Here is a 22,846-nt window from a genome sequence, read left to right as displayed (position 1 = left end):
CAGAGTTGTCAGTCCATTTAATATCGAGCTCGGATGGACATTATTGAACGCCCCTTCGATGTCTAGAAACGCCACGATTGTGTATTCTTTGACAGATAGTGAGCTTTCAATAAAGCTGACTAGTTCATGTAGTGCGGTCTCAGTAGACCTGCCCTTCGAGTATGCATGCTGTCGTTTCGAGAACAAACTTGAATCGATGCTAGTTCTAAGATAAATATCTATCATCCTCTCCAGAGTCTTAAGTAGGAATGAGGATAAGCTGATTGGTCGGAAATCCTTCGCCCTCGAGTGAGAGGCTTTTCCCGCTTTAGGTATGAAAACGACTTTTGTTTCCCTCCACTTTCCTGGGATATATGATAAGTTGATACATCCTTTATATATCACCGACAACCAGGGGATAATTTTGTCAGTTACAGCTTGTAACTCCGCCGGAGTAATTCCATCAGGTCCAGGGGATTTGAATGGTCCAAAGCTATTTAGCGCCCATCTTATTCTAGTTTCCGATACAATTTCCTCGACAGGAAACGACCGCTGAGCAACTGTGGCACCGCCAGTACATGGTTCAACCGTCTGATTTCCAGGAAAATGTGTGTCCAATAGTACCTCCAGCGTCTCCTTACTGGACGTTGTCCAATTGCCCTCCGATGTTTTAATGAAACCTGGAGCGGAGTTGGTGGATGCTAGAACCTTCCGTAGTCTGGAAGCCTCGGACGTATTCTCAATACTGCTGCAGTAAGCATTCCAAGAGTTATGCTGAGCCTTTCTCAGTTCTCGCTTGTATCCTCTCAGATTCTTCTTGTAAGCGTCCCAGTCCTCAGGGGCTCTGGTGGACTTTGCCTTGTTAAAGAGCTTCCTGCAGGATTTCCTCATATTACTTAATTCCGTAGACCACCATGGTGGTCGATGTTTCCCCCTTGGCTTTCCTCTAGGGCATGCAGCTTTCAGTGAGATGTTGAAGGCCTTAGTAATCCGCTCCACTGCGTGTTCGATATCTTGCACATTTCTCATATTTGTCTCTGTTATTTCCGGTATCATCATATTGAACGATTCCCTATACCTATTCCAGTCAGCTTTCCTAACATTTGGCGGAAATATGATCTTGGTGATATGAACATCAAATTTGAAACTGATGTAGCGATGATCTGAGAAGCTGTGTTCACTTAAAACCTGCCACTCAGATATCATTTCATTTAGTTCTTGCGAGGCCAAGGTGATGTCCAAAACCTCTTGCCTGTTTTTAGTGACAAAGGTTGGGACATCTCCCTTGTTGCAAACTACCAGATTAGTACGCAAAATAAACTCTATTAGCGACTCTCCCCTTGCATTAGTATCACTACTTCCCCATATACTATGATGTGCATTCGCATCGCATCCCATAATGAGTTTCGCCTTTGTTTTCAGTGACTCCTCCACTAAGGTCTTAACGGCATATGGAGGCATCTCCCTGTCATGTCCCATGTAGACCGAAGATACCCAATATTTGCATTTGGCTATTTCTAAACTTGCAACGACAGTGTCTGTATTGCACATTGAGGGAAGCAGAAACAAATTGAGCTCGTTTTTAGCAATTATACAGGCTCGATTTACATCATTACCAGCATTCTTACTATGGGTTAGTTCATTTTTCGTAAACAATAGTTAACTTTTTTGCGGTGTACAATGTTTTTCTTTCCATTAAGGAAAAAATAATTATAAATTTCCCTTAATGTTAAAATATTTTCTTTTAGTTCGATATTTTCTTCAGTATATAATGTCTATGAAACAGGACAATTCACTTACGGCGTTATTCATAAAAAGTCAATCGTCGTTTATACTTATAGACGACTTCGTGAAAAATATCATTCATAAACGGTTAATAGCTTACCACTATGACTGACTATTCAATCCATTGTGATACCACATTATCTAAAAATGCCTACTACGTATAGGCACTTCTAGTTTTTACCGCTGAACCCTCCCGATAATTTTCTTCTGTTGAACCAACCAGGTTGTTCCAAAAATATTCGCAGACTGCTTAAGTTAACATATTCCAGATCCGCACGTAATCTATAAGTAGTAAGTCAATTATAGTACATATTACAAATAAACAAGTACACCCTCAGAAAAAATCGCTTCTCTAACATATGTTCTAAACATATTTTGCAGGAAGCACATATATTAGTGGATACTGCCGAAACATTAATATGTTTGTTTTATGTGAACATATATGTTGTGAAGCATTTTGAGCCCAAAAATATTATATGCTTGGAAGAATTTTCCCCAAAGAAGATTGTGCTCATTCCCTCACATAATTTTCACTTCCACGAATTTTTTTAGTTCTTGGCACCTTTTTCTGTAATACAAATAATGTTGAAGAAATTATTCAATTTTATAATTTTACCTTTCGCCTGGACTGAGAATCGAACCGGGAACCATGCAATTTGTAAGCCAACACACTACCACTGGGCTACGTAGATGTTATAGTTACCAATAGACAATTATCGTTATAAGTTACATTTATATAGCATAGTTTGCAGCGCCCACGAGCCGATGCAAACAAAACATTATTCAACAGAAACATATATTTGTTGACCACGTGGAGCAGTGGTTAGCATGTCCGCCTTGCATGCAAAAGGTCCTGGGTTCAATCCCTTCTCCGACCGAACACCAATTTTTTTTTTAATTTTTGTATTTATATTTTTATATTATTAAATGAAATTTTTACAATGAAACTTCGAAATGTGTGTTATTAAAGATTTACAGTCAGAAAAGAACAGTGCTTGATATAAACGAAATGGACTGAGCTTTTGGATAATTTTTTTTTTTTTGCAAAAATAACAATTTTGTAGCAAAAAACTGTTTTTGGTATAAAAGCTTGAAATGTTGGAAGGAATTCAAAAACTCTAACAAAAGAAGAACGTGGAGTCGAGTATAAACATACATAAATAATTTTATAATATACACATAAATTTAGTTAGCCGTGAACAGTTTTTTACTAGCATTTAACAACATTTTAAATGCATTTAAAACTTATCGTGTTTTGTACTTAATTTCATTTTTACCCTTAAGGCCGGTATTAAGTTGGCATTGTCGTTTTAAAATGACCCTGTTTTGCCTTTTACTTTTCTTTAATAATTCATTTTAAAGAAAATAACCTTTTTCAATTTTTTAGCAAAACTCGAACTTAATGCCCGCTTCCGAATGTCTATTCTCTTTACACGAGTATTCAAATTAAATAATATTTGGACTTTCCGAAACAACATACAAGCAGTTTCACAGAAATTGCTCTCTTTTGATCCTCTCGCTGTGTTATGTTGATATCTTTCGTCAACCCTCCTGGTTTCCATCTCTATTTCTTTCTCTACACACTCTCTCTCTCTGGCGCTCTCTGAATAAAATATCACAACATATATATGTTTACTCGAAATTTGTAAATTTATATATGTTTACATTCACACATATTATTTTTATGAAACATTCATGCCCCAAACATAATATATTCTAACATATTAACATATGTGTCCCAAACATTTAGTGTTAGTTTAGGAACATTACATGTTTGCACTTAAATATATTGTGTTTAAAAATTGTGCCCGAAACACATTTTGTTTATATCCGAACATATGAAAAACATATTTTTCTAACAGTGTATATACAGCACTAAGTTCGGCCGGGCCGAATCTTAAATACCCACCACCATGAACCAAATATTAGGGTTTCCTTTGAAATTTCAGGAGGGCTTGAGGACACTTTCCGAAGATAAATTTAAAGATTTCACCTATGAGGACTATATCAGACTCTGGATTTTATATAACCATTTTTGTTTGAGTTTTAGAGGAATCTGGAAATTTTACATTGAATTTCAAGCAATTTTCATGATCAGTGCGCCTTCTACACCCTCAAGAAGTGCAGTCGGTCTAAATACCAGAATATTTACAATTTTAGGCAAATCAGATAAAAACTACGGTTTTTAGAAACCCAAAGATTTAAATCGGGAGATCGTTCTTATGGGGGCTATACTAAAATATGGACCGATACTCACCGTTTTCGGCACACCTCTTTATGACCCGAAAATACTTCTAGATTTCCAATTTCAGGCAAATAGGATAAAAACTTCGGATTCTAGAAGCCCAAGAAGTAAAATCGGGAAATCGGTCTATATGGGGGCTATACCAAAATATGGACCGATACTCACCATTTTCAGCACACCTCTTTATGGTCCTAAAATACCTCTAGATTTCCAATTTCAGACAAATTGGATAAAAAATACGGTTTCTATAAGCCCAAGACCCCAAATCGGGAGATCGGTCTATATGGGGGCCATACCAAAATATGGACCGATACTGACAATTTTTGGCACACGTATTTGTGGTCATACAATACCTCTAGATTTCCAATTTCAGGTAAATTGAATGAAAACTGCGGTTTCTATAAGCTCAAGAAGTAAAATCGGGAGATCGGTCTATATGGGGGCCATACCAAAACATGGACCGATACTCACCATTTTTGGCACACCTCTTTATGGTCATAAAATACTTCTAGATTTCAAATTTCAGGCAAATTGGATAAAAACTACGATTTCTATAAGCCCAAGACCCCAAATCGGGAGGTCGGTTTATATGGGGACTATATCAAAACCTGGACCCATATAGCCCATCTTCGAACTTGACCTGCCTGCAGACAAAAGATGAGTTTGTGCAAAATTTCAGCACGATTGCTTCATTATTGAAGACTGTAGCGTGATTACAACAGACAGACGGACATCGTTATATCGTCTTAGAATTTCTCCCTGATCAAGAATATATATACTTTATATAGTCGGAAATCGATATTTCGATGTGTTACAAACGGAATGACAAACTTATTATACCCCCGTCACCATTCTATGGTGGTGGGTATAAAAAGAGTTAAAATATCATACACTGAGAAAAAAGCTCATGCCTGGTTCCAAAGATTTTGTTATGATTGAAAAAATTATTGCTTAAGATTTAAGAAATATGTTCTTGTGAATGGTTGTCGTTAAAGTACTAAATGATTCGATGGAAGCATTTTAATATTCAAAATAGGCTTAGTTTGAGTAAGACCACAATCTTATTTGAAGGAAGATGTTTCCAAATATATTACTTTGTTAGGGCAAAGTGCTTCAACACCTATTTTATGTTCATATAAACAAACCTGAGTATACAAAAATATTTGTGCTTCCTGCAAAATCTGGTTGTGACATATGTTAGTGAAGCACTTTTCTTTGAGGGTATGCATGTAAACTGTATTGTTATTTAGTTTGATACGACAATATACTACAAGTCTAGGTGATCCTGTAGCACTAGGCTCTCATTATAACAACTACATGTAATAATCTACCTAAAATTGAGTGGTGCAATATCTTGCATTTTTGTGTATCGAGTTCTATAATGAATTTTATTTTCATTTTTATATATTTATTTTCATAATGTAGAGATTTGCATTTTCTATTATATAATGCTATACAATATAATTTAAAACAAAAAATAAAGTAGAAACAAAGCTATTAAAGTGTTTTATTCAATTATTCCGTAGGATGCATACGCTGAACCAGGTCAAGATAGTCGCAATATTGCTGGAATGGAAGTTGTCGTAATAGTACAGGACATCCAAGATCAGCCACCGGTATTCACCATGGCTCCACCGGTTACTAAGTTACCAACTGGAATTCTTCCTGGCGACAAGGTAAGTTATCGCGAAATTTATTGATCAAATTAATTTATATATATATATATATATATATATATATATATATATATATATATATATATATATATATATATATATATATATATATATATATATATATATATATATATATATATATATATATATATATATATATATATATATATATATAGCTTACCTTCCTGGCGACAAGGCAAGTTATCACGAAATTTATTTATCAAATTAATTGTAATTATAACTATCAATTAAAAAAGTAATAGAAAGTCAATTAAAAAATTAATTGATATATATGATATATATATCTGAACCGATTTCTTTGATTTTCTGTTCATATAGTAAGTACTATACACGATTAGAGTCCGCCAACTTTGAGTAAGATCGGTTGATAAATAAAGAACTTATGGCCAAATTTGGGAAAATCGGACGATACATATATATGGAAGCTATACCTAAATCTGAACCGATTTCGATGGCCAATTTGATGCTGATCGGTTAGTAAATGAGTTCAATCTGACCCCATTTATCGAAATTGGGCTATACATAAATATGGGAGCTATGTATATCTAAATTTGGTCCGATTTTTTCCAAATTGAATAGCGTTCGTCCTTGTGCCAAAAAAAAACCCACACAGCAAAATTCATCAAAATCGGTTAATAATTGCGACCGGAATCCTGCGAACAACAAATACATGGACAGACGGACGGACGGACGGACACCAAGAGCTAGATCGAATAAGGTGATTCTGAGTCGATTGGTATATATTTTATGGGGTCTAAAATCAGTATTGCTGGTAGGAACATTTATTGGCAGATCAAAGTTATTATACCCTTACCACTATGTTGTTTAGGGTATAAAAATGGTAAATTTACCCACATATTTTTCATTGGGTTTACTTTATGCTTTTGTTTTGATCGTGATATTTCTATTTGTTGTTGTTATAATAGACTTTTGTGATATTGTTATCAGAGCATACAACCAGAAAAAGTTTACTTCAATTCAAAGCTTTTGACCTTCCCTTAAGGATTTTGGTATTGAATCAAAATTTCAGTTTAGAAATCCAAATTATAAAAGATATTTCAAAGCAAAAATGTTTTCTTAATGTAAAACAAAATTAAAATCGAAGATGCAAAATCCTCTAAATAAGTATTAGCCTATTTTGAAGTGTTTTATCTTTAATCCAAAGATTCAATATCACAGTTAATTAAAATATTATTCTTTTAAATCATTTTTTCTTTATTTTAAGGGAAATTGGTCTTACTCCAAGGACCTACAACTTTGACGAAAGTACAAAAATTTCAAACTACTAAATTTAAATAAAATATCTTTTAAGTAAAGGTTATGAAGTATTAAAATTTCTTTATGTTCTAGAAACTTGTCCTTAAACCTTAAGACCATTACATGGTTAGGAAAATCGTGTACCTGACCATTAATTTTTTTAATTTTTTGTGGGGAAAAAGTTTTTTATTTATAGTTTGGGTATAGATATTTCTAGAACATATACACACGATTTTCATTTTGCGCGTCAGTCTAGTGTTGATTGTTGTTTAGAATGGACCAAGGTATATTTAGTAAGGTAGTTTCGCAAGTCACCATATTGGAACTTTGATTGTCTTGAATTTCTCACTTGTTTAACGATGTGTTCAACAAGTAGAAATTTTAAAATAGAAGAAATCTGGAAATGTATCGATGTATGCTATGAAATATGGGGAAATGTGTTACGGTTCGCAAGAATAATTGAAGTAATTCTTACCATCAATTATGATGACCATTATCGAAATAAATGGTCCTCATAATTTTCTGTCATAAATTTGAAGCCAATTGAATATTTCAAAATGTGTGGTATAAAATAATTTTATTTTGAATTTTTATTTTTATTTGTCACAATTGTCAATTAAACATTGGCGTAGCTAGCAACATTTGGCATAGCTGGCACACAATATGTGCTCATTGTGAAGGTGCCTCAAAAAGAGAAAAAATAAATTCTTGTAGATAGTCTTCCTAACCCGAATATTTAATTCAATGACATATAATAACAGTTTAAAGAAACACTGCATGGTATTTGGTAGGGGGAGATGACAAAACCATAAAACCCCTTTAGCTACGCCTATGCCATTAAGCAAATACCGACAATCAAAGTTCTTCTCAAATGAAAATTGTAATCACCTGATAGCTTGAATCTACCTTCCTAAATATGACTTGGAATGGACGGATAATACGAAATTTGTGTGTTTCGTGTTAATTTATTTATTCATAAGTGGCACATAAATGAAAATGTTTTTGCGCTACATTTTTTCATTTATTTTTATTTGCAGTTCATGATGTCTGCGTTTCTACGACGTAAATATGGAATGATTAATTATTGTTGAAATTGAAACCAAATAGTGTGTATAAAACTTTGTGATTTTTGCTTGCATGTACTGAAAAAACAGTGAACCCTTTTCCATTGCAAAATGAACTAAACAGTAGTAATATTGACCATGATGTAGCCTTTACGATTTTTTTCTGCTACTAAATTTTGTTAACATTCTCTTTAAAATGTCGACGAATGAACTATTTTTAAATACATCTTACCAAAATACAGAGAAATTAAATAATTAAAGGAAAAGCAAACCTCTATACTATTATGAAAATCTTCATACATTAAAAGTAAACTTTCTTCAAGCAAACGTAATTTATTATAAAAACTTATGAAGAAAGTTCTTAATACAATGGTTTTTGTGAATAAAAATTATGGCCACGTGCAACAAGACAGTAGTTTGTTTTAACTCGCCGTTTGAACATTTGAATTATTTATAAAAATTTGTAAACTAAAACCAATAGTTATTATTAGCATAAACCACTAAAATTATTTGCGATTTGGAAAACAATTCTGAGAAAGAATTTTACATGTCATGATTAAAAATTATCAAACCAATTTTATTGTAGATCGACTCCTGATGAAGCAATTCAATGTAATTGCGAAATATTGAAAAATAAAGAAACCAATACATACAAAAAACGATCTCAAGCTTGATTAATTATTTTCTATTAAAAAAAAGAAAGATCGAATAAAATCAAAATTTCTAATTTTGAATTATCCTTAGTTCTTTATTGTAAGTATATCTTTCAAACATCTTGCTGAAAAAAATGGAAGAGTAATGAAAATCTTAAAAATTTACACCATGTAATAAAAAAATTTAATGATATTAGCTTTTAACTACCATATTTGGGAGCATTTTATAAAATGGTATAAGGAATTCAACTTTTCTTTGGTAAACTTTGGAGAAATAATGAAGTAAGCTATTTTAACTCAAAAAACTATGTTATTGATATGAAGGACATAGAAACGCTAAATATTCTAGTTAAAAGAAAGTCAAAAATTTAAAAGAAAACTTACCATTTCACTATTTAATTATACGCTGAGGGAAATATAAAAATTTGTCCAAATTCATTTAGGGTTAAATATTTTTTTACAATTACTAGAAACATTAAATTGGTTTCAAAAAATTCTTATTAATATATAATTAATATATAATTTCGGTTAAAAGAAAGTTAAAGAAACCTTACCAATTCACTATTAAATTATAAGCAGAGGAGTAATAAAAATTATTCCAATTATTCTGGGGCTATTCTGAAATTAAATATTTATTTTTTACATTAAAAATATTTAATTGGTTTCCAAAAAAATTGATTAAAAAAATAATAAAATAAGGTACTCGTATTAAAAACTGTGTTTTTGGTGATATAAAGGTCATTTTTTCGACTTTTATTATGACTGAGTAAACAACTCATCTAGTAATACTAGTGCAATTATTCTGGTAAAGTTGGTGTTTTGTGAAAAATAGTCCTTTAACTATACTCTAGTTTGTTCAAATTATATTAATTGACTAGATCCATAGGCATAGTCCTTCTAAGTCTTCTGGTCCTCGCATGGTTGAAGAATATTTTGTTAAGATCTAAGTTTTCGTGACACTGTAACTTTAATGCATGTTTTCGTGCATTTGGGCTTATTTCCTCAATAATTGTCTTTATTCCCAAGTCTCGATGCAGATCGCTATTTCGAATATATCAGGGACTATGGTTAGTATGATTTTATTCAGGATTTTTTGGATTATTTCCACATCCTGTTTTGCGGCCCAACCCCAAGCTGTATACCGTAAATCCATATCGGTTTAATAATTTGATTGTAGACGAGAATTTTATTTTTAATCGATATTCTGTTGTCAACAAACATCCAGTACATCTGACTGAATTTCATTTTAATTTCTTGATTTTTTTCTTTACGTGTTCTTTCCATTTAATTTTTGTGTCTAGTGTCATATCCAAATATTTAACTGTGTTTGCATACGGAACTGATGTATTATTGAGGTATAATGGTATCTTGTGGATTTCTTTATTTGTAAATACCATGTGTATGGACTTGTTTTCGTTTAGCTGCATTCTCCATTTGTTGATCCAATTTAAGATACTAGACAGGACAGCCTGAAGTTTTGCGGTTGCCTCTAATTCTGTTTCTGCCGTGGTAAGAACCGCCGTATCGTCGGCGAAGGTAGCTATCGTTGCTTCTGCAGAACATGGAATGTCTCTTGTCTAGATATAATATTGGCCCAAGGATACTACCTTGTGGAACCCTTTTATTGAACGTAGCGTGGAGTAATTATCTGCAATTTTTACACGAAAATGTCGTTGACTTAGATATGATTTTAAAATCTCGTAATTCTCTATTGGGAGATCATTGTATAGATTACATAAGAGTCCCTCATGCCAGACTTTGTCAAATACTTGTCCTACATCCAGAAATACTGCGGAGCAGACATATTTGTTTTCGATATCGTTCTCAGCTACATCAACAATGCGGTGAATTTGCTGTATCGTTGAATGTTCAGTTCTGAACACAAATTAATGATTTGGGATAAAATTTCGATTACATATGATAACTTGGAATTTTTTCAATAAGAACTCTTCAAAAATTTTGGACATAACAGGTAATAAAGAGATAGATCGGTACGATGTTAACTCATGTTCAGGTTTTGCTGGTTTTTGAATTAGAATTATTTCAGCCACTTTCCATTCTAGTGGGACATATCTTAAATGAAAGCATGCATTTATTATGTGCAGTAACTTTTGTTTTGCTAGAATTGGGAGATGCTTGAATATTGTTCCCGATATCAAATCATAGCCTGGCGCCTTTTTTGCGCTTAGATCTCTTGTTATTACGTTTCGCAACTCTTTCAGTGTAACAAAGTTCAGCGTATGGCGTGCTTGTGTATCTCAGGCGCATTCAGCAAGACAGGAACAAATTCATTTAATGTCATGCTGCATCTATTGCCTTTAGACATTTTGGCCAAACAGTCAGCTGCAAAACGGCTGTGCGATTGCGCGAGCTATCGCTGTGGTCGGAAAAAGGTTACGGTCACAGTTCGGTCCTCAAAATAATGCCAGATGTACCTAACGTAGTGGATTATACTTTGGCGACACCACTTTTCGACAAAAGTTTGAAACTCTAATTCCCAACAGTGAGGCGTGGTGCACACAGGCCCTGGGGAATAAACGATATATAGATTTCTACACTGATGGCTCCAAATTGGATGGACAAGTGGGTTTCGGAGAATATTCTAAAGATCTGGAACTTCGAATAGCGAAAAGATTACCTAATCACTGTAATGTTTTTCAGGCTGAAATATTAGCAATAAGAGAGGTGGCGAATTGGCTGAGAAGTAATGTTCCAAAAAATGTTGGCATTAATATATACTCAGACAGTCAAGCTGCAATAAAATCCTTGGACTCTGTGTTCCTTAACTCGAAAACGGGCATCGACTGCCGCAAATCTCTCAATGAGATGGCTGAGCAGCGCAATATTCACATATTTTGGGTGCCTGGCCATAGGAACATACCGGGGAACTGCGAAGCGGATGAGTTGGCGAGACTAGGGACTACCTTACATATTCCAGGGGAACTAGAATCTGTTGGTATAAAATGGTATAAGGAATTCAACTTTTCTTTGGTAAACTTTGGAGAAATAATGAAGTAAGCTATTTTAACTCAAAAAACTATGTTATTGATGTGAAGGACATAGAAACACTAAATATTCTAGTTAAAAGAAAGTCAAAAATTTAAAAGAAAACTTACCATTTCACTATTTAATTATACGCTGAGGGAAATATAAAAATTTGTCCAAATTCATTTAGGGTTAAATATTTTTTTACAATTACTAGAAACATTAAATTGGTTTCAAAAAATTCTTATTAATATATAATTAATATATAATTTCGGTTAAAAGAAAGTTAAAGAAACCTTACCAATTCACTATTAAATTATAAGCAGAGGAGTAATAAAAATTATTCCAATTATTCTGGGGCTATTCTGAAATTACAGATTTATTTTTTACATTAAAAATATTTAATTGGTTTCCAAAAAAATTGATTAAAGAAATAATAAAATAAGGTACTCGTATTAAAAACTGTGTTTTTGGTTATATAAAGGTCATTTTTTCGACTTTTATTATGACTGAGTAAACAACTCATCTAGTATTACTAGTGCAATTATTCTGGTAAAGTTGGTGTTTTGTGAAAAATAGTCCTTTAACTATACTCTAGTTTGTTCAAATTATATTAATTGACTAGATCCATAGGTATAGTCCTTCTAAGTCTTCTGGTCCTCGCATGGTTGAAGAATATTTTGTTAAGATCTAAGTTTTCATGACACTGTAACTTTAATGCATGTTTTCGTGCATTTGGGCTTATTTCCTCAATAATTGTCTTTATTCCCAAGCCTCGATGCAGATCGCTATTTCGAATATATCAGGGACTATGGTTAGTATGATTTTATTCAGGGTTTTTTGGATTATTTCCACATCCTGTTTTGCGGCCCAACCCCAAGCTGTATACCGTAAATCCATATCGGTTTAATAATTTGATTGTAGACGAGAATTTTATTTTTAATTGATATTCTGTTGTCAACAAACATCCAGTACATCTGACTGAATTTCATTTTAATTTCTTGGTTTTTTTCTTTACGTGTTCTTTCCATTTAATTTTTGTGTCTAGTGTCATATCCAAATATTTAACTGTGTTTGCATACGGAACTGATGTATTATTGAGGTATAATGGTATCTTGTGGATTTCTTTATTTGTAAATACCATGTGTATGGACTTGTTTTCGTTTAGCTGCATTCTCCATTTGTTAATCCAATTTAAGATACTAGACAGGACAGCCTGAAGTTTTGCGGTTGCCTCTAATTCTGTTTCTGCCGTGGTAAGAACTGCCGTATCGTCGGCGAAGGTAGCTATCGTTGCTTCTGCAGAACATGGAATGTCTCTTGTCTAGATATAATATTGGCCCAACGATACTACCTTGTGGAACCCTTTTATTGAACGTAGCGTGGAGTAATTATCTGCAATTTTTACCCGAAAATGTCGTTGACTTAGATATGATTTTAAAATCTCGTAATTCTCTATTGGGAGATCATTGTATAGATTACATAAGAGTCCCTCATGCCAGACTTTGTCAAATGCTTGTCCTACATCCAGAAATACTGCGGAGCAGACATATTTGTTTTCGATAACGTTCTCAGCTACATCAACAATGCGGTGAATTTACTGTATCGTTGAATGTTCAGTTCTGAACACAAATTAATGATTTGGGATAAAATTTCGATTACATATGATAACTTGGAGTTTTTTCAATAAGAACTTTTCAAAAATTTTGGACATAACAGGTAATAAAGAGATAGATCGGTACGATGTTAACTCATGTTCAGGTTTTGCTGGTTTTTGAATTAGAATTATTTCAGCCACTTTCCATTCTAGTGGGACATATCTTAAATGAAAGCATGCATTTATTATGTGCAGTAACTTTTGTTTTGCTAGAATTGGGAGATGCTTGAATATTGTTCCCGATATCAAATCTTAGCCTGGTGCCTTTTTTGCGCTTAGATCTCTTGTTATTACGTTTCGCAACTCTTTCAGTGTAACAAAGTTCAGCGTATGGCGTGCTTGTGTATTTCAGGCGCATTCAGCAAGACAGGAACAAATTCATTTAATGTCATGCTGCATCTATTGCCTTTAGACATTTTGGCCAAACAGTCAGCTGCAAAACGGCTGTGCGATTGCTCGAGCTATCGCTGAGGTCGGAAAAAGGTTACGGTCACAGTTCGGTCCTCAAAATAATGCCAGATGTGCCTAACGTAGTGGATTATACTTTGGCGACACCACTTTTCGGCCTGTGGTGCACACAGGCCCTGGGGAATAAACGATATATAGATTTCTACACTGATGGCTCCAAATTGGATGGACAAGTGGGTTTCGGAGTATATTCTAAAGATCTGGAACTTCGAATAGCGAAAATATTACCTAATCACTGTAATGTTTTTCAGGCTGAAATATTAGCAATAAGAGAGGTGGCGAATTGGCTGAGAAGTAATGTTCCAAAAAATGTTGGCATTAATATATACTCAGACAGTCAAGCTGCAATAAAATCCTTGGACTCTGTGTTCCTTAACTCGAAAACGGCCATCGACTGCCGCAAATCTCTCAATGAGATGGCTGAGCAGCGCAATATTCACATATTTTGGGTGCCTGGCCATAGGAACATACCGGGGAACTGCAAAGCGGATGAGTTGGCGAGACTAGGGACTACCTTACATATTCCAGGGGAACTAGAATCTGTTGGTATATCTTTGGCTACCTACAAGCTCTTACTTCGTAAGGAGGCTCTCATGATGGCAAATGTTCGATGGGAGAATTACAAGGGTTGTCACGACACCAAGCAAATATGGCCCCATTTAAACTTGAACCGCGAGACGTCAGATATCACTCCTGATATCTGCTATAACGGGTCGCTGCCTGATAGGCGATTTTGCAAAAACTATTGGCGCGAAGTATAATGACTATTGTATGAGCTGTCATGATGCGGAGGAAAAGGAATTAATTAAAAAAACACCTCTTGTGTGAGTGTCCTGCATTTTGTGTAAGGCGTAAACAAAATTTTAGGTGCATATGTTATAGCTTTAGATTACTGGCGGATCTGGAAAACGTTAACTTAAGCAAACTGCTAATGTTTTTGGAACAATCTGGCTGGTTCAACAGAAGAAAGTAATCGGGAAGGTTCAGCGGTTAAAACTAGAAGTACCAATATGTAATATGTACTTTTAGTTAACGTGGTATCACAATGGACTGAATAGTCTAAGTGAGCCTGAATCTTAATCGGGCCGCCACTTTAACCTAACCTAACCTTCAGTGTAACAGGTTTAATCTTAAGACTGTCTTGCTTTTCAATTTTACTTATGTTTTCTTTATCCGATTTTCTTTTCGGCGGTTTAAAAATATCATAGAAGTGATTTGCAAATACTTCTACCTTTTCGTCTCCTTTTTTAATCAAAACGCCATCCTTACTTTTAATTGGAGGTATACTGGGGGTGGATTGGTTAAATTGTCGTGTAGCTTTCCATAAGCTATAATTAGTCGACTTAGTTGACGTTAAGTTTTGCAAATACGAAGTCATAACTTTATATGCTTGTTAGCATTTTGAGTTCATTCATCAGCCTATTTAGAATTGTTTTGTTTTCTCTTGTTCTTTCTTTTTGCCATTTCTTCCTGGCTCTTCTCTTTTTAGATAGTAAATCTTTGATTCTTTCGTGTAAGTTATATGTGGATTAATTTTTTGGTGAATGATAGGAGTACTTTCCCAGGCTGAAGTTTGTATGTCTTGAATAAATTTTGATAAGTCTTCGCCAATGTTGACTTCAGTTTTTAATGACGTTTTTAAGTTTATTTTTTCCGACAAAGAGTATTTGAAAAAGTGCCAATTTGTTCGATTATTCGTTAAATAATGTGGTGGATCTATTTCAATCACGCTATCAGTAATCGTTGCAATAACAGCTGAATGATCAGAAGATGATAAAGCTGCGCTATTTTCGACGAAAATGCAATTTTTAGAAATATTTTTAGTAACAAAAAAGTCTATTAGATCTGGTCTACGATCGGGATGCGATGGCTAGTATGTAGGCTCGTTGCCTGAAAATATTTCGCAGTTTTGAGCTCTACAAGCTCTTTATAGTTGATTACCCTTCGTAGCGGTAAGTCTTGAGTCCCACAGTGTGTTCTTGGCATTAAAATTACCACCTATAATGAAGTGGTTACCAAGTTTCTTTAACATATCAATGTAATGATCACATTTAATATTGTATCTTGACGGAGAATAAATGGAGCTTACATTAAAATCTATGTGGTATCGTAGATTCACGACGACGCTAGCAATTTGAAAAGCATCATTTTCAAGGTTTTGTTCTGCATAGTGTTTGATACTCTGTTTTATGATGACGGATGCTCCTCCTCGAGGTTTTTGAGATGGATGGAAGGCATTGTAAATATTGTAATTTCGTATATTTATAAACGAGGGTTTCATTAAGTGGCTCTCAGATATAAGCAATATATCAATTTTCTGATCCTGAAGAAAATATTCTACTTCTTGAATGCGGTTTATCAAACCATTACAGTTCCATGTGGCTATGGGTAGAGCAGTCATTAATGTACATACGAGTTGAAGTTTACAGCTATAGCGATTATCTTCTCAAAAAATTATCATTTAGTTTTGCTTGAAAATCTAAGCGTTGGTTAATTTTTTCCATGTTTTTAAATATCTCATGGAGAATCATGGATTCATTTGTTGTCTGCAAATGATTGCTAACTATATTGGAATATAGTTTGCGGGGTGCTGGTCTCTGCAATTTATACATTTTGGTATAATGTTTTTGGGCATTTCACAATGTCGGTATCATGTTTTCCAGCACATTTTACGTATCTTGCTTATCTTTGGCAATAACGTTTTATATGATTAAATCCTTGGCAACGCTTGCATTGGGGTATTAACTTGGTTTGAGTACGAACTGCTTCTATTTTAAATTTGAGATTCAGAATGTTTGTAATTTTAAATATATCGTCCATATTGTCTTCTCTATGAAAAGTAACACGGAATATCGGCAATTTTCTATAGTTGTATGAACCAGAGTTATCTAGTTTCTCTTTTTTTAAGATGTTTACAACATCTAAAGGATTAAATCTCTTACTTTGAAGATCTGTCAGTATATCTTCACTAGTACATGTATGGCGTAGGCCACGTACTATTACTTTGTTTGTCCTTTTATTTTCATACGTATACCATTCGATTTTCATGTTATTCAGTGTTGCAGACAAATTTCTGCACGCTGTTGGTTCTGTGGTATTTATCTTCCATACATTGTTATTTAACGAAGTAATTAGAGGCAGGGAACGCCTCCGTTAACAACAGGGTGACACAAATATTTAAAATATATCTGGTGATGAACACAGCCACAGTGGTATCTCCGGACAAACCTGGTAACACCATTTAATTGTCACAAAGAGCGACGAGATCAGCTGGTGTTTGTTTTGTATTCTGATCACAAAGGACAGATATAGGTGTTTTTAATCGTTATTAGATAAATTTTGGGTTTTTTTTTTGCGGTAGAAGAAAGTGCTCCTTTTGCAAAATATTGGTATAAAGTTTTATTTATTTTACACAGTTCCGTCGCGGCGCAAAAAAACACTTTATATTTTTCCGGCGGTTCAAAACTAGTGAATTTGTTTGAATGGAAGTTTGAGTAACAAGTAAAAAGTAAAAAAAATCGTAAAAAACTTTTATACGCAGAGCGAGTCTAAAACACGTCCAACCTTGTCAGCTGAAGTATTGTAATGAAAGGTCATAATAACGTAAATATTTTAGTTAAAAGAAAGCCAAATTTTTAAAAGAAAACTTACCAATTCTCTATTAAATTATACGCTGAAATATAAAAATTTGCCCGAATCCATCTGGAGTTGCTCTGAAATTAAATATTTTTTTACAAGAAAGACCTTAAACTATAAACCATTAAACTATAAGCTGAGGTGTAACAAAATAACTTTCCAAATTCATCTCGGATTACTCTGAAATTGAATATTTATTTTTTACATGGAATAATATTAAATTAGATTTCTATAAAACAGTTTCAATACACTTTCCATTTCAGCCTTTTTTTCTTAAATATTGAACATTCTTAATGACTTTTTTCTAAGCTTCCGATCACCAATGTACATCTCATCGCTAAAGTATTAATAACTCACTTAAAAGGTTTAGTAAACAAACGCTAATATATCTCAAAATACCAAAATATTCCATACCTTTATATTCCTTTGTTGCATACCTGCACATAATATGCATTCTGTAGACAATTTCATCGACTTGGTCTTATATGTTGTCTACAACACATTTGTTTGTCGGCAATTAATTGATGTACTATGCAAATGTCGTCAACGATATGTTCACTGCCAGTGCCTTGCATAGCATCCTAGATAATAATTTTTCTCTCTTTTTCTTCAAAATAACAGAGTTTAAGAAAAAAGAAAAAATATTTTTTATCGACTAGATAATCGATTGACTGTGCAAATGACAAGATCGACATGTTCGTTGCCAGCGTCCAGCCTATCGTCGTGGAAACAATTTTGTTCTCTTTTGTTTTAACGAAAGTTAACGGGATATAAACAAAAAAAAAAACAAGCATAAAAGGAATTGCAATATAAATTAATCATTTACGTTTTGATCGTTGAACGCATAAGACCCAAATATTGCAAATCGATTATAGGGTTGGTTTTCCTGTATCACAAAAGTTTTAATCAAAAAATCTAATAGATGTTTTAAATCTTCTATATTTTTCAGATGTGGTAAAACATCGGTGAACATTTTGTTTCACGTTCGGGACCGGAAAAGCCCGTACTTTCAACTAAAATAAAGATTTCATGTATTTTTCTGAATCTTACCTTTTTTTATTGTCATTGATGAAAACATGGGGGTTCTGTCGCATACTGATCCATCAACGAAACTGTAGATGACTGTGTCTCCTAATGTGTCATTGATGAGATTGTAATAGAAACTGTCTTTTACATTGTCGTCAACGAAATCGTAGATTACTGTGTCTACCACAGATCATTGACGACACAAAATTGTAAGCGATATTGTCGCCAAGGACATGATCGTTCACATTGTCGCTTGGAAAGTCGTGAAGGAATTTTGCGACATTTGTGGGAAAATGTCGTCAACGATTTGTGTGAAGTGTCCACAGCATGTCTTCAAGGATTTAAAATGGTCGTGCAAGATTCCTTTAGGATGTCTTGTAGACAAACACCACTGGGATCCGCGAATAACAAACACACACACAAACCACTGAAAGAACAAAAATAAAAACAACCACACGCTCAGATATACACAACCAAAGACAATAAACACTAGGAAGATAGGAAATTGGCTACTGAGGAGATCAAACCATTTACGGTGTTAGTTTCAAACTCGAACCAAACGCGTATACGACAAGTATTGACATAGCATTAAAATGCAAATAAAAAGAAATTAAGTGCACGAAATAAATTTCCATAAAGGTTAGGTTGTAGAGGATGACATCAATTTTGTGTTGGAATTGATGTCCACTTAGACCAGTATAGGTCCATTGTGATTCCTCGATGTGATCTTTCCATCTTCTTCCCTGAGCTTCCTCCTGCTCGTTCTCTTTTAAAGAAATCTCAGAACAACCAACCAGAGGCCCTGATGAATGCAAGTATGTTCCTTAAGCTGCACTCCCGCAGATCAGTGAGAGCCTGAAAAAAAAGGAGCCCAGTGTCTTGTTTCTTCTAAAGGATAAAGCTGGACACTGGCACAGGAAGTGGTACGAGTCATCCGTAACTTCCGGGTCCATGCACCATCTACATATATCACATGGTAAGAATAGGACTTAAAGACCTATTATTACCATGTGTTTCCCAAGTGTGTTATGTCCTGTTATGATACCAATCAGTTGCCGCAATTCTTCTCTGTTCATCGAGATCAAAATTACATTGAGAAATATTCTACCAATTATTATTAAATATAGGAATTGCCAGTAAGAATTTGCTATCCGCTTTCAAGTTCATTTTTAGTAAAAAAATATTGTCTCAAACAAAAAAATCTTATAGTAAATTGCACTTATTTTTTAGAAAGTACTTTACATTTCACAAGTAGTTTTATAGTATGACAAACGAATTTTTAACTACCAGTTATTGTATGAGCTGTCATGATGCGGAGGAAAAAGAATCAATTAAACACCTCTTGTGTGAGTGTCCTGCATTTTGTGTAAAGCGCAAGCAACTTTTAGGAGCATATAGCTTCAGATTACTTGCGGATCTGGAAAACGTTAACTTAAGCAGTCTGCTAATGTTTTTGGAACAATCTGGTTGGTTCAACAAAGAAAAATAATCAAGAAGGTTCAGCGGTTAAAACTAGAAGTGCCCATATGTAATAGGTACTTTTAGTTAATGTGGTATCACAATGGACTGAATAGTCTAGTGAGCCTGAATCTTAATCGGGCTGCCACTTTAACCTAACCTAACCTAACCTAACTACCAGTTAAGAAAAATGTTAAGGAAATTTCCATCGTATTTTGTAGGCCTAAACGATTGCTACTAAAAATTTGTAAAATGTCCTTTCGAGTAGTTAATTTTCGTTGAAGATACGAAAAATGAACTAAAATTCTGGATAAATTCTTGTAATAAATTATTGTAAAAATCTTCTTAAATTTACGAGACACTTTTTTTGTATGTGACATTATAAATATAAATAAACAAGGATAAATAAATTTAATAAGTTTTGTATTTTCTTTTCTCAAATGGCGTCCTTTTTCACCAACGAAAAAAGGGTTTTCATAATTGGGACAAAACTATTTTCTTCTTTAAAGGCCGGTACTCTGTTTGTTGGTGCGAAAAAAGTCCCACTCAATCATTGTTTCGCGTTGAAAAATGATAGTGTTGACAATATATTTTGAAGAAAAAAACAGCCATTTTGGAACTTTTGTGCGTTTATTTCATCGAAATGTATTGACAACATCGCAAAATGTCACGAAATGATTACATATACATAGGCAACTAGTGGCTCGATTTACACACATACACGCATACATAATAATTAAATTGAAAAAGAAGAAGCAGAAGTTATTTTACAAATAACTTTGGATTTAAAAATCTAATTTTACAATGCTTTACAATTTTATTTTTTGGACATAGCAATTAATTCTTGTGATTCCATTCATTGCTAACCCTGTACTATACATGTTGGTTAAAGTTCTAATGCTTGGTTGGTTGAAGTCAATTGCTGTACTCCTTTTAACATTTTGTTTTGTGTTTGTTATCCCAATGCCCAGTACAAATGAAACGATTGTAAAATATAATTCACCAAATAAATCTTTTATTTTGTTAACATTTATGATTAAATTTCATGTTTTATACATTATTTATGTTCTACAAGCGGCTAGATGTTGGTTGCTAGTTTATTACGGAAATACAACTGCATGTTATACTTTGTTTTCTCAATCGATCAGATTACATTTTTAAATAATAATCCGATCCACTTTTGCATTATAAATTCACCAAAATCAGTTTAATAAATAAATTATTTCTTAATTCACATTGCAAATGGCGCCATGTTATGAAAATATTGACTGATCGATTTACGTCAGTTTTTCAACTCGAAAAAAAAACAAAGTATCACAAATGGAAAAAATTTCGCTAGTTTTTCGCATTTTTTGGTTTTGTATGGAGTTTCAACGCGAAAACCGAACAGAGTACCGGCCTTAAACTGGGAGAAAAACATTTTTGACGAATATCATAACATTTTAAATCATCACAATTTTCTTTTAATTGAAACAATATTCTACCATGATGAGGAAAGTTATACTTTTTTAAAACAATGTTCTCTGAGTTCGCTGGTAAAAATGTTACATGGTCGCCACAAAAATACCTCCCATCATATTATTGTGCTCTTCGAATATGATTGTGACAATCATGTTTCTTCTCTGAGTGCATCATGACAACACAGGCAGTAGTCATAATATTTCACATAAATAGTTTTTGCAACTCGTCCCTCAGGCAGCGACCCATTATTACAGATATCACGCGTAATTTGTGAATTCTAGACACAATATTCAGGTCAAAATGATTTAAAATACAATTATAATGAAATAATGTTTTATTAACTGAGTTAATGAAAGTATGGGGAGCGCAATACTACTAGGTGGTGCGGAACCGATTATTATTAAAAGTGTGAATTTAAATATGCATATTTTAAAACGAATTAAACTTTGTGGGGCCAAAATATAAGCTCCGAATACAAAACTAGAATGTCTGTAAAACAAATCAATAGGTTGAAAATTTCTGTTCAATTTGTCACTTACGTAGTACTATGTATATAATATTTTCTTCAATCTTTACTTTTAGATTCTTCAAGTTCATGCCGAGGATGGTGACAAAGGAAGCCCACGAGAAGTACGCTATGGTCTAGTGTCTGAGGGAAATCCATTCACATCATTTTTTGATATAAATGACACAAGCGGTAAGGAAGCACAAGAGAGCATTGTTAAGTCATAGAAAAAGTGAAGGAATATAGTGCAAAGGTTACAAGTTATGTACACTGAAAATAATATTGTCGAGAGACCAAAGATTTCTCGACCTTAAAACACGATCATTTAACGCCATGCACTATATTATATGGCATTCTAGAATAATGTGACCATTAAGTACACGCAAGCGAAATTTTAGACAAACATTTACTTTTCGCTGTAAGGAAGTTCATTTGGAAGAAAAGTATATACATTTTTTGATAAACGTTTATTCTTTTCTAGGATGTAAAAACAATTTCATAAAGACTAACTCGAAAAAACAATCTTTTTCTGGCTAATTGCATTTTTCCTCATATCTTTCTCACTCCCACGAGGTTTTTAGTTCTTAGCACCTTTTTCTGTAATACAAACAATGTAGAGGAAATAATTCGATTTTATACATTTTTTAAATTTTACCTTTCGCCTGGTCGGAGAATCGAACCGCGGAACATGCAATTTGTAAGCCAACACACACTATATAAACAATTATCGTTATAAGTTATATTTATATAGCATGTTTTGCGGCGCCCACGAGCCGATTAAACAAATTTTATTTAACAGAAAAATACATTTAGTTGGGTACCGTGGAGCAGTGGTTGGTACGTCCGCCTTGCATACCAAGGGTCCTGGGTTCGATCCTATATTCCAAATATGTTCGGTAGATTCCGAAAAGGTGTTCAATATTACATAGTCAGAAAAGAACAGTGCTTCATATAAACAAAATGGACTGTG

The 22,846-nt window shown here is 33.7% G+C and overlaps 1 protein-coding gene across 7 annotated transcripts in view; it reads left to right on the top strand.

The window, feature by feature from the left end:
• The window catches only part of Cad86C (Cadherin 86C), a 411,455-nt gene that overhangs the window by 287,240 nt on the left and 101,369 nt on the right, over positions 1 to 22,846 (top strand). For all 7 annotated transcript variants that reach the window (XR_012718060.1, XM_075291231.1, XM_075291230.1 and 4 more), the window contains 2 exons: positions 5,536 to 5,685; positions 21,954 to 22,068. Coding sequence is in view for 6 of the 7 variants with exons in the window: in XM_075291231.1 (XP_075147346.1) it covers positions 5,536 to 5,685; positions 21,954 to 22,068 (265 nt within the window). In the remaining variant the exon portion in view is untranslated. The remainder of the gene's footprint in view (positions 1 to 5,535; positions 5,686 to 21,953; positions 22,069 to 22,846) is intronic.

The sequence above is a fragment of the Haematobia irritans genome, chromosome 1, assembly GCF_050003625.1.
Source record: "Haematobia irritans isolate KBUSLIRL chromosome 1, ASM5000362v1, whole genome shotgun sequence".
In the NCBI taxonomy this organism is placed as follows: Eukaryota; Metazoa; Arthropoda; class Insecta; order Diptera; family Muscidae; genus Haematobia; species Haematobia irritans.
The sequence above is the reverse complement of the archived record's forward strand: the minus strand, read 5'-3'. Positions and strand labels throughout refer to the sequence as shown.